Genomic DNA, 15,120 nt, shown 5'->3' with positions numbered 1-15,120 from the left:
ATAATACAGTTATTATTGGTGACAAATAGAAATAGGATAGACATGTGATGGAACTTCCACTAGCAAAGTAAATGATGAAATTTTGGCAACAGATTAGAACAAGTTAGAGAGATAGGTCCAGGGGAAAAAGAAGCACTTTTATATTGCACTTGGAGCAGAAGACATAGGAAGAACAATAACTAGAGTTGGTGGTCCAGGATAAAGTGGTGTAGATATGATATCCTGAACACCCAACAACGACGTTAGGGGCACAAAAGCCAGTTTCTGCACACACTAATGCTACAGATGATGATAACCTTGATAATAACCCACCCACACTGATGCTTGCTCATGCAACAATTGTCATCAATTAGAAGAGATGTCACTTTTACTTCTTAATCAACTTAGAGTTGGGCATTCTCTACTTACTTTATGCAGAACAACAGAGCACTCTTCTTTGTATGCAAGCTAACATAGATCACTTTCAAAGAACATTTCTTCGGTATAAATAAATCACTAGAGGATGTCATGTTCATTGCATGCTTATGGTTGAAATTGAGTCAATAAAGTTCTCAATGGCATTAATTTGAAGTATTTTTGATGAGGATAAGGTTAGACCATGCTGCACATGCATGCAACTTTCTATACTCTCTTTTGAATTAGCTAACATTTGCATGTTTTTTTTATATATATAAAAGAGAAAGTTGGGTTGCTGCAATTGTTATTCAACTATGTTCAAGTATATTTCAAGCCAACCCACTAAAGTATATCAGCCAGAGCTACCTACTTGACCTGATCAAGCTTGAAGCTTTTGGTACAGTTCACATCATAGAGAATAATAAAAGAGTAATCAAGTCACCGGCACAAGCTGGTAATTAAGCTGATAACATTTATAAATGATGCTGTAACATAGCCAGGAAAATGCCAACTAAAGAATGCTGTCATGCTCATGCCAACAATTATCATATTTGTGTGAAAGAAAAAAATTATCATATTTTTCCTAGAAATCCCATGCATTCACCTTAATATTTTCATCCCAACCACAATGTTTTATTTTTTTATGCATGTCATTTTAAACCACCTAACTCTTTGACCATATCTAGCCTAACAAATATCTTCCAAAATTTTACTTTTATTCTCAGCGGCACATGATGATCAAATAAAAGTCTAGTGTCTCCCTCTATTTTAACTATCTAGCTTTCATTTTATGAACAATATCTTCGTCAATGTCTCCTTATAAAAAAATATGCCTAACATAGATAAAAAAATTTACTTTATAGGAATTTATTGTTCATTCATCTTAATTATACTCATTCATTTTTATCATACTATTACCTAAATTATATTTTATTTACTTTGGCCAACAAAAAAATATCTATGTATGAAATGTGTAGAATTTTTCAAAATTTTGAAAATCTAACTAATTAGTAAATGAATACAAGTCAAAGATTTACTTCTTTGGAGCTGTGTAGAAATACTAGGCCTGGAAACTGTACTTTATTTATTGAAAAGAAAAACACAAAAATCCATGTCTTTATTTACCTCATATATCAAAAACTTCACAATCCATACAAACAATATTATCAGATACATTAATAAGAAAAAATATGGTTAAAATTATCTCTTTTAAGATGTAACAATATATGATGAAAAGTAATTTTTTTCATCACAATGTTGCACAAAGTAATCAAATTGTTCTTGTACCTTTTGTCGTTTCTGTGGACTATATAGTTGAATCTTTCGTGTTAAGAAAGAAAAGATGACATCTCAACGAGATTGCACGAGTTGTTGAAAGTAGAGATACAGTAAAGTGTAATAAAGCATTCTTAATTACTACAACTTGCTTCCCTTTTTTTCTCAAGAATTATACACAATTTATATCTGCTTACCTCCACATATAATCCTCATGCCCCAAACTCCTTAATTTTCATCTAATCGGATCATTGATACGCGGAATAATAATAAAAACTTATGAGGAATCCAGTAGATAAGATCCCGATCAGTGCAGAATATGAGGATCAACCTACGCTCTCTTAATCTGTACTATCAATTGTCAATCTATGTTCCTATAAAGTTTACCACACGAAAAGTTCTGTTTTTTCTTCTCACTTACTCTTGAGCAATATAGTAATGCTTATACTTACACCTAAAAAAGAACCCAACTTTGTGCTGCAAAATAAGCCCCTCATAATTATGAGTTTATTTAATTCTACACTCAACTCAATACTAAACATTACTTTCTATCACTTTACTAGCTCAGCTGCCATCAGTGCAAGTCATCAGACTGACTTCCTTATCGAAGAACACTAGTAATGCTCAACACCGACCTTTGCGTGAAAGAGTAGCTAAGCTTTTATTGAATGCGGGGAAGAACCTTAAATGACATCTGCCCTTCACCATGATATATATGAACAAAAGAGGAAGCACAGTTTCATGTCAACATGTACACAACGAAAGCACTTTTTTATGAAAGAAAGAAAGAGAGGTTGAATAGCCCATGGAAGAAAAAGCCAATAACATAAAGAGGCCAACGTGTAATGAAGACAAACATACCTGCATTATCTTGTGGAATTAAATAACAAGTCCATGCCTCCGTGTGCTGCCAAGACAAGTAGTCCTTCAAACCAGGAGGAATAAAGTGGTTGGTACCCATTTTTGTATTACACCATGCTTTGCACCAACCCTTCATTCATCAAACAAGGACTCCACAAGAGTAGCCTTCCGAGACTTTAGTTGATCAGCATAAACCTAACACTCAGATGAAAAAAGTTGATTGACGGCATATAAAACAAGAAGTCTTTTTGAATAACTATGTCGGGTTAGTCTAACGTTAAAAATGAAGTTCAAATATTTTGATCAACGATTTCGATCAAACGAAATTAATAAATTAATTAGCACATTCGGATCATGATATTTGGTATCAAAATCATCCTGGTATTTAGGCATGGTGAAATTAAGGCTCGAGTAAGAAAGAACTATCCCGGATGAAATGAGATGATTTGTACCAAGTTACATGATTTGACTAAGTATACCAATATGTGTTTATATGCATATATCATACTGTAAAATTCTCTTTTAGTACACATTCGAACCACAAGTAAATAGAACCACAAATAAATAGAGTCTAAAAATTTCCTAATAGTCATCTGAATAAATATGATTTGGGACTGAATTAATTAATCTAACCAATTAATTATTTGTTATTTTATTTGATTTTTAATCCAATAAATTAACAAAGTTATCCAGGCTTGCAAAAGATGAGAGTATTAGTGCATTGTGATAAGGTATATTTTGGGTCCACGCCGCGTCACGAGCGACGCGAGACCGTATCAAGGCGTGGCTCGATACGTCCCATCCCGGAAAGCTCGGGACGGCGCCGCATGGCATCGTCCCGTGCATCCCGGAGCGATGGCCGCACAAAGGTATCACCTCATCTCCCGAGAATCGGTCGTTACGCCCGCGTACGATCGACCCTCATACAATAGTATAAAAGCACCTGATCGGTATCCGGCCAGTGGGGAAGAAAAAGAAACTCCAACCCGCCACTGACTTGATCGTCGGAGGGACCAAAGTCGGGAAACACTCGACGACGATCTTTTTTCCAGGAAAGTTGTCATCGCAGGCAAGAAGGCACTCGTCAAATCTCCGCTGCCGACACTGAAAGTGGTGTTCGATCGATCTTCAGCTCATCCGACTAGAGACTCCAGACATTGCCCAGTGGACAGGCCGTGCTGACTCTACCAACCACGGCATATCGATCCATCAACACATCAACACATTGGATAACTCTTTTAATCGTCAAATTTTTAATTCTTTTTAATATTTTGATTTTATTAATGTTAATTAGTCTTCAAAAAAGCTGATTCTTATAAACAGGATGGTGTTTGTAATCTAGTTAATAAGGATACGATTCACGAAAATAATTTATGAAGGACAAAGTGTAAAAAGGTAAAACCTTTATGTGACCTATCAAGTTAATAAATTGATCACCTTTTGTAAGTAACTATTAAAGCCATGTAATTAAAAGATATGGACAGTATTACCTCTATATTTTTTCTTCCTTTTTCTGATCCCCGCAGGCCATAAAAGAAAATTTGAAGCGTGGCGCAACCTGATTCGCCGCTGTCACTGTCTCGTCCGTCCCCGACACCGTCCTGGGATCCATGCGATCGTGTCCGATCCCCCAGTACCGAAGCCGTCGGTGACCGCACGCACCGAGGTCCTCTCACACGTGCAAGCCCATCTGAACTCCCCGCCGAGTACTCGCCGAATCACCCTCCACCGACCCGACGCGACCGACGCCCCATCAGCCTTCGTCCCACTTTCCGCAGCGCATCTCCCCGCCTCCGATCTCGACCGTTTGCGGCTCATCCGACGGTTGCTGCGGCTCACGTACGGGTTAGGCCCACGTTCTGCTAACGTGCTACGCGGTCGTGACCCTGACCTGCGCGCCTTTCCCCTTGGCTATTTAAGCTGGAAGAGCAGTTCGCCGCCTTCCAAGCTCGAGTCCTCCGTTCCGTTCCAGATAAATCCGTTTCGGTTCTTTTTCTCCGTGGGGTTCGACCGCTTCCACCACGCTCTCGGAAGGATGGCGTTCGTCGACGCCGACAAGCTCAGTTACGAGATCTTCTCCGTCCTCGAGAGCAAGTTCCTCTTCGGCCTCGACGACCCCAACAAGCTCTTCTTCCCCACTTCCTCCTACTCCTCAGCTGGCGCCTCCCCCCGGACCGCCGCAGGTGCCCGAGGAAGGATCCGGATCCTGTCCATCGACGGCGGCGGCAGCCCCTCCGATGCCCTCCTCGCCGCGGTCGCCCTCGCCCGGCTCGAGTCCTCCCTCCGTCACCTTTCCGGCGACCCATCCGCCCGCGTTGCCGACATGTTCGACGTCGCGGCCGGCTCCGGCGCCGGCGGCGTCCTCGTCGCGATGCTCTTTACCAGGGACCACGACGGTCGGCCCCTGTTCTCCGCAACCGACGCCCTGCACCTCCTCCTCTCCGAGAGCCGCCGCCGCGGGCGCGGCTTCTCCTCCGGGAGGGGCCTATTCCGTGGGATGTTCCGTCGACCCGGGAGTTTCTTCCGTCGGATCTTCGGCGACGCGACGCTGAGGGACACCGTCAAGCCGGTGCTCATCCCGTGCTACGACCTCGCCACGGGGGCGCCGTTCCTGTTCTCGCGGGCTGACGCGGTAGAGGCAGACGGGTACGACTTCCGGATGTGGGAAGTGTGCGCGGCCACGTGCGCCGACGCATCCAACGCGGCGGTCGACCTGCGGTCGGTCGACGGGCGGACGCGCGTCACCGCGGTGGGCGCCGCGGTGGCGATGGCCAACCCTGTGGCCGCGGCCATCACGCACGTCCTCCACAACAAGCCAGAGTTCCCCTTCGCGGCCGGGGTGCAAGACCTCATGGTGGTGTCTCTCGGCGCTTCCGCCCCCGCGCCAGCCGCACCGGGTGCCGCCGAGCTCGTCAGGATTGCTGGTGAGGGCTTCGCCGACATGGTACGGATTCCGGACTGCCCCGTCTCCTTTCTCCCGCCCGCTGCTTTCAGTTTCTTTGCCTCTTTCTTCGAGACATTTTCTAGCCCTAACTAATTGTCGGTAGAAAACGTATCCTGACCGTACATTCTCACAATCATCTATGATCAAATATTTTGACGGTTCAGATTAACTCATCAAAAGCCGTGGCTTTTGTGATCATCGTCAGGTGGATCAAGCGGTGGCGACGGCATTCGGACACCGCAGAGCAAGCAATTACCTACGCATACAGGTAAACCTCCAACTTCCGTGAGCAAACTGTACCTACAATGACGTAGTTATAGCCACGGCCGATGGATAGCCTCTGCAGGACACCGCACTCATGTCGGGGAATTGCACGCCAAAGACGACGAGCTCGAAGAGCACGGTGGAGGCAGCAGAACGCGTGCTGTCACAGCGACACGTGGAGTCGCTGCTCTTCAGAGGGCGAGGAAATATCTCGGAGCGGACCAACGGCGACGAGCTCGACCGGTTCGCGGAGGAGCTTGTGAAGGAGGAGGAGTGGAGGAAGAAGGGCCCGATCCCGACGGTGGTGCTAAAGCAAGTGATGATGCCGCGAACGTCGTCGGCGACGACCGCGACCACGGTCACCGTTACCACGACTATTTCTACGAGCACGACATCAACATGATGGAGACGATGGAGTCGAGATAGCGGCTTGTGCATAGACTGTTGTGGGGTTCTAAAATGTGCGTTTTCCCAAGTGGAGGATATGACGTGGGAAATCAATTCAAGCTTGGAAATTGTTCGATAAATTATTAACGCGGTAGAAATGTGAATTTGGATCTCTCATACTAATTGTGTTTCGAATTCAAGATGGACACTATTTTACCTTCGAACTTATGATTCCCAATTATATGTGATCATCTAAATGATTTTTGGAAGATAATGTCTTTCTTTCGAAAAAATCAAAGTCGTAAAATAAAAACATATGATAGCATTAAGAAGCAATCTAAAACCCAAGTATAATCGAGCGTTGGAGTCAAAATAGCACTCGTTTGACCAAAGTGATGTAGTTGCATTATTGAAGGGTTTAACCTCTGAACTATAATGAGGCTGGCTTGTCACTCGAGTTGATGATGAACACATCACGGAGAGTGAAGTGACAACACTGGTGCAACTCTAGGTTTGGACAGACAAGACACGGCCCACTGCATGAGCGCCAAGGAAACTTCTTCCAAGTTGCCTTTGCCTTTCGTCAACCCTGTGGTCGTCTCAGATCCCACAGCGAATACACCACAGGTGCAAATCCAACATGTAGAGAGGGGCATGAAACAAACAGTCCCAAGGAGAATCTGCATCTCTGTTGATACTCTAATTAACCTCCCACTGGATACGGAGCAACAGCTTATCGTGTGTTGGCTCAACTAAGAAGAGCCCAGTGTCCATGTTTAGTATGTCACCCACTTGGATGATACAGTCTCCGTGATTTACGGTTATGAAGATTACAGGTAATCAGTGCTCTAACAATGTCTTCTTTGACAAAATCTGCACGGGAGTTCATCATGCAGACAGATACTGTGAGCTCGTGCTGCATGCATGCAACGATAAATCAAAATGGTGTAGCATACTAATACTAGTTACTTATACATTTCCCAGTGGAGTTATTCTGAACATATGATGATTGCATTCATTTATCAGTGCTCATCAACTATATTTAAGCAAAAGAATAATAGTTCTTTTGCATATGGTCTCTTCTTGCACCGTTATGGCTGAATGATATGGCTGGTCATCAGGTCATGACCTTCTCCAAGAACAACACCCCATCTAAACTTCTAAACCATAAATCTGACTGTTTTTTTTTTTTTCCCCTTTTTTGAGATCAAATCAAGAAATCAGCTGAAACATGACAATTGAGTAGGTTATTGTTATCACCCATCAATAAAGAATGGGGGGAATAAGATGTGTGTGATACAAGGGTCCACTAAGACATGAAGCAAGAGACATGCAGCAATGAAATGTGTGTGATACAAGGGTCCACTAGCACATCTGACCTAAACAGGAGTCTTAGTTAAAATATGAAACAGATACCATGCACCATGAAAGTTTGGTGAATAGGACAAGGATGCATGGCTGCTCATCACATGGATAAATGTGTGTGAAACCTCTCAATCGTAATCAATGAACTTGTTGGTGGCACCAGGGAAATAGTAAATTTGAGCTAATACAAAAGATTTAGTCAAAAATATTGTATTACTTTAAGTCCACCTCCAAAAGGAGATTAACTGAATCTCTAAATATATACATATGAATGTGATTAATCCGAAATATGCTGTGTTAACAGCTCATGATGTGTTCTAAACAATGATGTGCAGATAGCAATGACAGGTTGCAGAATCTGGGAAGTAGTAACCATCTATCTACATATACTTACAAACAAACACACACAAATGTTATTAATCTGAAGTATGTTGTGTTAATAGCTCATGGTGTGTTCTCAAGAGTGATGCACAGACAAAAATGAGAGGTTGTTGAAGAACTTTCTTGGTAACTTACTTTAATTTCTTAACAGGTATTTGTTGCTGGCATCTGGAAAGTAGTAGTAACCTTAAGCTAAAATAAAGATTCAGTCAGACAATGCTATTACTGTGGGTTCACCTCTTAAAGGAGGTGAAGACAGTGCTATTACTCCCATTGTTAACACAGCTCATGATGTGTTCTAAAGAATGATGCACATATAACAATGGGAGTTTGCTCAAGAACTTTCTTGGTAATTACTTTCTTAACTGGTGGAAGTAGTAATCTTCAGCTAATATAAAGATTCAGTCACTATATATATATATATATATATATATATATATATATATATATATATATATATATATATATATATATATATATATATATATATATATATATAATGATGTGCAGATAGCAATGGGAGGTTGCTGAAGAACTTTCTTGGTAATTTACCTTGAGTCAACTCTGGTCTCTAAGATTCCACAGCTGATACCCACAAGAGTAAGACAAATCTATTTGTGTGATCCAATGCACAAGAAAGGATCTGTACCTCCACTTGTTGGTTTTGTTTCTTCCTATGCTTTGAGCCTGGTTGATGCTGTGGTAGCATCTCTGGGGATTTGCACTGTAGTCCTTGGAGCTTAAGATTTAGTGCCAAAGAAGGGTTAGGGATGAATGCAACCCTTGTCAGTCCCTTTCATAGTGGCTAATCAGAACACTAGTCATTGTTAGATTTTTGATGTTTTTTACATCATAAGTGATAAGGGTAAAAAACTGACTTGACATAACGCCCCGGATTTGACGTAATACACCCCCCACGTCGGACACCCGGTGCGGCACACTGCCCCAGAACGAGCATTAACGACGACACGACACGCACCCATACCCACTGTACCCGAACAACCCCCTCGGCTGACCCCTCGTGGCCGGCCGAGGCAGGCGAAGGCGCCGACTGACACCCCCCATACCCTGCGACAACTCGGCCTTCCACGCAACGCCCGCGACGACGACAGACGCCATTAGAGGTACGACCCTGCTCCGACAGGATAGCACATCAGGTAACATCAAACCCACTTATAAATACCCCCCGACTCCCAACGGACAAAGGGGGAAAAAAACACACACTCAAAACAAACTCCTCTCCGCATCACTAACTTGATCGTCGGAGGGGTCGGGCCGAGCAACCGACCCGACCTGAGTGCAGGTACTCGGCCGCTGCTGGACCCACTTGGTACCACGGAAGTTTCCAGCCAGATCCCTTGCATCAGCCACCACCACGTCCCGAGGGGATCCACGTCTGATCCGATCATTTGGAGCCCCGAACCAGCCGCGTCGACCCCGAGGTCACGGCTAAAAAGGTTACTTACCGTAACAATAAGTGTCATATTTTAGCATTGTCCTGTACAATTATGTCTTCTTTGTCTTCATATACATACACATTTATTTATGACAAAAAATACTTTTAGTCTGTCCCTAGTCAATCTGGGTGTCAAGATAAGGGTTAGAAGTTCAAGTCCTACTGTAAGAATCTAGCATGCATATTATATAATGTTTGAAAGGAAGGAAAAATTTAAAAAAAATAATCAAGTTCATTTCTAGTTTTCTTTAAGAACTTGTACATGCAGACCATTGAAATTATTCCCATATGATCAACGCACACAAAAACATAGAACTGGCCATCAATTTCTCCTAAAAGCAATGATAATTCATAATATCCCAACTATTTGGAGGTCAAAAGCTTTATACAATACAATACAACCACTTATTTCTGTTTTAAAAAATAAGAGAATCAATGCATCATCGAAAAGTACAACGACAACAAAAATCAAAAACATCCATGCTCATTAAATTTGACTGACATAATTTTCCATTGATTAACAGTAACCGAACACAACCCTTCATCTTTATCTTTTTCAATACGATCTTGGGAATTAAATCAACAAGAATAAACAAGCCAACAAAAATGCATCATCCAACAGTATGCAGATTAAATCAACAAAAACCAATGTGCAAACATAATACCTAGTCCATGATAAATATTTGAGCATGTAACCCATTCCGGGTGATTAGTAGAATGTCGTACACTCATTCAGTATTATAAGAGCAAGCCAAATCTTGAATGAGCTTTACCTTTTGGCACACAGTCATTTCCCATAAGATATTAAATGAATCAGATGCTTGTCTCTACTTTCTAGAATTGCCAAAGTAATTGCGAAAACATAAGTGCTACAAATAGAATAATCATGATTAGCACATATGCGGATTAGTAGATAGCAGCCTATACTATGCTGGCAATTTACAACTAGAAGCACTTCTTGTGAACAATTGCCGGTCCCGTCTCATCATAATCTCCCTTGGTGACATGCTGGTTTTGAGGGAAAACAACTTTAGCCAATATAGCACCACCCATCCAGGCTGAATTCTTGGATAAGTTCTCTGGCATGTATTCTGGTGGCTGAAAGAACAACAAAGGATTAGAAGAAGGTAGTCTGTCATGGAATTTTGAAATTTTGCCTCATTAAAGGTGGAAACAGAGAACAAAGGTGTAGCAGATACCTTAATAAGTGATGGTCGAATGGATGAAGAGCATAGATTAGCTTCCTTTTGGAACCGCTCTTCAAAACCTGAGGAAGTAAACATGTTAGCCTTTGTTCATTCTGAGGCAACTGGGCTTCATGATCACATGATAATTGGAGTATAAGTACCCTGACTCCAAGATAACACTCATAGGGCACTGCATGTTGCATTGGTAATGTTAGAGCTACAACTTCAGAATCAGTTCTCAAGTATAAAGAAAGGATGATGTAGAACATTTTAATTTATTTCTCACTTGAATAGATTACACTAGTTTAAGGGTTACTTTTTTTTATTTTTCTTTTCTTCTTATAATTGAGGAGTCTATAAAAAGAGGGAAAGAGATGGTAACGAAAATCATAGATAGATTGAATGAATTGAAGTTCTTTTCCCATATTATACATGTTGAGTCAAGCCACATTACTTTCACTGATGATATGATTAGGGTCACCCATGGACAAATAATTATTCTATTTGTAGTGCTTCTTGTGTCAAGACTAGAAGCACCGAAATTGTAAGAACAAAAAAGAAGGTTAAAAATGTTCTTCTAATTTTCATTCTTCAATTATGTAGAATCAAGCATTTTGCAAGAATGAACAAAGAGAAATTTTGCAAGAATGGACAAGTTATCTGAAGAGCTACTATTACACCAATACTAATATCATGAGAAAAAAATTCCGAAAATAGAACATCCATAGAGTACAAATTCATACCAGACATTGATGCTGTACCACCACAAAGCATTGTATTTTCAAGTAGTTGACGAAGGTTCTCAGAAGAAACGCTTGAGATGCTGCGAACCAGCTGCTCAACTATCCCATACTCCTCTAAGCCCAAAATTGATGGTTGAAATAGAGCTTCCCCAACAATATAGCCCTCCCGTCCAATAGTTATAGTCTGCAAATACCTTTGTGAAAAACAACTTTAATGGAGAGAGACATTTATAGACAGGAGTATATGTAACCGTGCACACCATGCAACACATGACAAACACTACATGTGAAAACATAATCCTAAGGTGGGACGGAGAGAAGGGGGAGATAGTGAAGAAGATGAAACTTAAGGTGCAGATTCATGACAGTAAGATTGGAGATCAGCTAACAACAAACCTGACCATCAGGAAGGGTGTGCGTCTCTTTAGGCCATGTTCTTTGCGTCTCTTCAAAGGCAACTTGATCTTCTGCACACCGTGCATATTGCTCCTTCAACTTCTCAACCTCAGAAATGTCGATGTTCATTAAGGGATTGGATTTGCGAAGTTCTTGTGTTAGTAAGTTAGTCAAATCAATTCCCCCAATTTGAAACCTTTTTGAGGCTATGTGCTGAACAGCACCTTCACAAACTGGTGCAATATCTGTCAAAATCAGATGGAACATGTCAAAATAACTTTTGACATATGTACAGTTCTGTATAAAGAATTAATCAACTCCAGTAGATAGGCAGTACTATAAGATCTTATGAGCACAAACCACCCACCAAGTCTAGCAAGAAGACTTAAGACCTTTAATATGTAAAAAAAACATATAAAGAGTTGCTGCATCAGCTTAAAAGTGAGGAATCTATAACAAGACCTCCAAACTCTACCCAGCCATTTAAGATGGCCTCACTACAAAAATACCTAATGTGTTTCAAGATTGAAAAGAAATAAAGAGAGAAAAACATTTCAGTCTTCTCCAGTTATCATTTCATGTGTATAGCGAAGTTAGTCCAAGATTGAAAAGACCACACCAATGCTGGATATGGGATGGGCAATATGCAGATTTATCCATGCAAAGCGAGAAGTTAGTTCCATGATCTAAATCATAACACGCATGTTGGAATGGAGTAGGCACAGCATTGAACAAATGTCCACTCTAACAGCCTCTAAAGTGTTATAAAGAAGGAAACATATCTTTCTATAAATTGTTACTTCAGATCAAGTTATCCCAGCAGAAAAGCCATGTCCAGTAATAGTTTGAGATCAACCTATATGATGATAAATTTTGGAACACTGGGTATTGAAACTTCTCCGCTAAGACAATTTAGTAAATACAAACATCAATTAGCTAGAATCATTTTTCAAGTAGATAAATTATAACTACATTAATAAATTCATTAGAAGGTTAATTTAAACCAGAAAAATCTCCTAAGAATGGCCAATGCATGGAAGGCTCACATGTTCCTATATCTGAAACACGTTGGAATGATTATCAAAAGAATGGTTTGAAGTAGAGCAATGGCTAAAAAATTATTTCCTCATTTCATTGTTCTGGCATCAGTTTTCTACACAATGAAGGTTAGTTATAATCTTATTGGCTAAAAAGGCATACCTATTTTCCCATGTCCAATGTCAACAGTGCATCCTGAGATACGTCCTACCGCATAGAGTGATAAAACTGCTTGTTCAGAGGCATAAAAGCCTGAAACATTGAACGTTTCAAACATTAGTTGCACTAGTTGTTCTCTTATAGCCTGCAAAATAGTAATACCAATAGGTACATGAGCAACAAACGTAGTGAAACCAAATAACCAGCCACTATATTTCGTAAGCCACATGTACATAACAGATGAAGTCCTGTAGCAGAATGCACATCAAGAAAACTTTAGATCATTGTTCAACAAATTGTGAACAGTAAAAGGCAGGCACATCTTTATTACAAATTACAAAACATATTTCTTGTTTTTCCTTCGACAACAAAATCCTGTTTATATTAAGTGGGTAAAAGAGCAGCATAAGCAAAGTGAACACATAAATGAATTCACATATTGGAATAACATATATTCATAAGAAAGTTTGTATATGGCTATTCATCATCCAATTAGATTCCATCTATATTGTTCTGTTTTCTAGCTTTGCACTTACTATCCTGATTTTAAAACATAGTTCGTGTATTGATTTAAATATTCCGACATACTTTGTCTAAAAACCGTTCCATACTGTAACAATAACAAACAACGCTGTACTGGTGACTCTAACCCGACCCAATCTAAAAAATTCATCAATGCAAACACAGTTCACAGGTTTGTTTCAGCTTTAGGAAATTTCCAACAGACCAGAACTAGTTCAATTATTATAATTTAAAATCGAACTGTACAAACCATATAAAAGAAACTGAAGCCAAAATAAGGTTGTTCAGTTTAGTTGGGTTTATTTTAGTCAGTCTCCAATGTACCTTATATCTTTTAGATAATATGCTATATAAAACCATGATAGAAATGAATTATGTTGCACTCATTATTATAGAATATATATTCAACACATCACACAATATACCTACCACATTGATGAAATTGGAATATACCACTTTTACCTATTTTATTCAATATTATTTGTGCAGTTTGGTTCAGTTTAACCATTTTCTAAACCAAAAAAGAGAATCAAACCAACAACTTGTCAGTCTCGGCTAAGCAAAACAGATCAAGCCCATCACCAAAGAGCTACCTAACAGAACCTTATGGGTCGATTCATTCGGGGTTTTTGGTTTGACTATTTCGTTTGCACTTCCTTTATTAGTTTTCTAATTGCATATATATACACCAAGAAAGATTGTTTTGGCAAAGCTGTCTCTTTTTTTTTTTAATTTGAAAGAGAGAAAATCTAAAATATTTGAATACAAAAATGAAAATGCATTATATGCAGAAGGGTTCAAACCAGTCAATTAAATCACCATGGCATTTGCCATTAGCTGCTCTATAATCAGCGAACAAGGATAGTGAAAAGCATCAGTTTTTCTTTCAAGGACGGCGCAGAATGATCGCACTCACGGACCTTCGGAGTGAAGAGTGGCTCGGCAAACAGAATCTGCCCTTCGTCGCCGACCTCCCATCCAAGGTCGGTGTAAAGAACATGGCGAAGCAAGTCTTCCATCGCATCCCAGTCTCTGATGAATCCCCTCACCACCGGATCCACTGTCACCTCCTCAATCATAGACGCGTCACCCCCGTCTCCATCCTCCACCACGCGCTTCATCTTGGTCGGCATTATCTGTTAAAATTCGCGAAGCAGAGGGTAAAACAAGCAACGATCCTCAAGAAAGACCTACTGAAAGCCGCTAACAAGAACGAATCAGAGTTCACGATAAAGAGGGTTTTCTCGTTCATTTTTCTGTTACCAAGGCGGGATCTTGATCGGGTGAAGCGAAGCCAGCTTTAAGGAGCTTCGATCCGGCGTCGACCACCACTGCCTCCATGGCTGGAGAAGAGGCGGAGCGCGGGAAATCCCAAACTCTGAGCCTGTTCGAAGCGTATCGATATCAGCAGCGAAACCCTAAAAGTCCTTAGCAGGGCTCCGACGTCTGTGAAACGCGCCCTCCCGGTGGCCGTGCGAGTGCGTTTCCCCTTGACGCTATATTACTTGGACGAACCATTTTATATATATATCCTTGACAAGTTAGCAAATGGCATCTTTACCCTGTCAAAGCATCTGATGCTATGATCATTAAGTGACTTGTGTTAACGCTAGGATCATCAATTGTTCGTCAGACAGCAAATTGTTCTTGCCAACGATGAGTTGATATCTTATCATCGTAGGTCAAAAGGTTCAGCTAAGAAATTGGTAAGACATGTCATTTGATTGCCTGCATGTCAAAAATCTC

At 40.8% G+C, this 15,120-nt stretch overlaps 2 protein-coding genes across 5 annotated transcripts; one reads left to right on the top strand and one right to left on the bottom strand.

The window, feature by feature from the left end:
* The first annotated feature begins 4,466 nt into the window (after positions 1 to 4,466).
* LOC135649270 (patatin-like protein 3) lies at positions 4,467 to 6,351 on the top strand. 4 transcript variants are annotated; one of them, XM_065167478.1, is made up of 3 exons: positions 4,467 to 5,476; positions 5,641 to 5,744; positions 5,823 to 6,351. In XM_065167478.1, the coding sequence occupies exons 1-3, from the start codon at positions 4,568 to 4,570 to the stop codon at positions 6,001 to 6,003; spliced, it is 1,194 nt and encodes a 397-aa protein (XP_065023550.1). In that variant the 5' UTR covers positions 4,467 to 4,567; the 3' UTR covers positions 6,004 to 6,351. The 4 variants fall into 4 exon arrangements, with proteins under 4 accessions (XP_065023550.1, XP_065023549.1, XP_065023548.1 ...); XM_065167477.1 differs by having other exon boundaries at positions 5,814 to 6,351; XM_065167476.1 differs by having other exon boundaries at positions 4,468 to 5,476; positions 5,682 to 5,744.
* Positions 6,352 to 10,087: 3,736 nt separating this feature from the next.
* LOC103974827 (actin-related protein 7) lies at positions 10,088 to 14,863 on the bottom strand. The gene is made up of 7 exons (XM_065166958.1): positions 14,638 to 14,863; positions 14,295 to 14,510; positions 12,856 to 12,997; positions 11,656 to 11,900; positions 11,260 to 11,443; positions 10,529 to 10,596; positions 10,088 to 10,427 (listed from the first exon to the last, which is right to left on the bottom strand). Exons 1-7 carry the CDS (start codon positions 14,713 to 14,715, stop codon positions 10,275 to 10,277), a joined length of 1,086 nt encoding a protein of 361 aa, XP_065023030.1. The 5' UTR covers positions 14,716 to 14,863; the 3' UTR covers positions 10,088 to 10,274.
* Positions 14,864 to 15,120: the final 257 nt, after the last annotated feature.

The sequence above is a fragment of the Musa acuminata genome, chromosome BXJ3-9 (genome assembly GCF_036884655.1).
Source record: "Musa acuminata AAA Group cultivar baxijiao chromosome BXJ3-9, Cavendish_Baxijiao_AAA, whole genome shotgun sequence".
Taxonomy (NCBI): domain Eukaryota; kingdom Viridiplantae; phylum Streptophyta; class Magnoliopsida; order Zingiberales; family Musaceae; genus Musa; species Musa acuminata.
The sequence above is the reverse complement of the archived record's forward strand: the minus strand, read 5'-3'. Positions and strand labels throughout refer to the sequence as shown.

What these genes read in the sequence shown, in the direction of transcription:
- LOC135649270 (XM_065167475.1), top strand. Translation starts at nt 4,568, where the DNA reads ATGGCGTTCGTCGACGCCGACAAGCTCAGTTACGAGATCTTCTCCGTC. An exon ending in GTGAGGGCTTCGCCGACATG is followed by an intron (nt 5,477 to 5,681) that starts GTACGGATTCCG and finishes GATCATCGTCAG; the next exon opens with GTGGATCAAGCGGTGGCGAC. An exon ending in GCAATTACCTACGCATACAG is followed by an intron (nt 5,745 to 5,813) that starts GTAAACCTCCAA and finishes GCCGATGGATAG; the next exon opens with CCTCTGCAGGACACCGCACT.
- LOC103974827 (XM_065166958.1), bottom strand. Translation starts at nt 14,715, where the DNA reads ATGGAGGCAGTGGTGGTCGACGCCGGATCGAAGCTCCTTAAAGCTGGC. An exon ending in CCGATCAAGATCCCGCCTTG is followed by an intron (nt 14,511 to 14,637) that starts GTAACAGAAAAA and finishes GAATTTTAACAG; the next exon opens with ATAATGCCGACCAAGATGAA. An exon ending in CATTGGACATGGGAAAATAG is followed by an intron (nt 11,901 to 12,855) that starts GTATGCCTTTTT and finishes TGATTTTGACAG; the next exon opens with ATATTGCACCAGTTTGTGAA.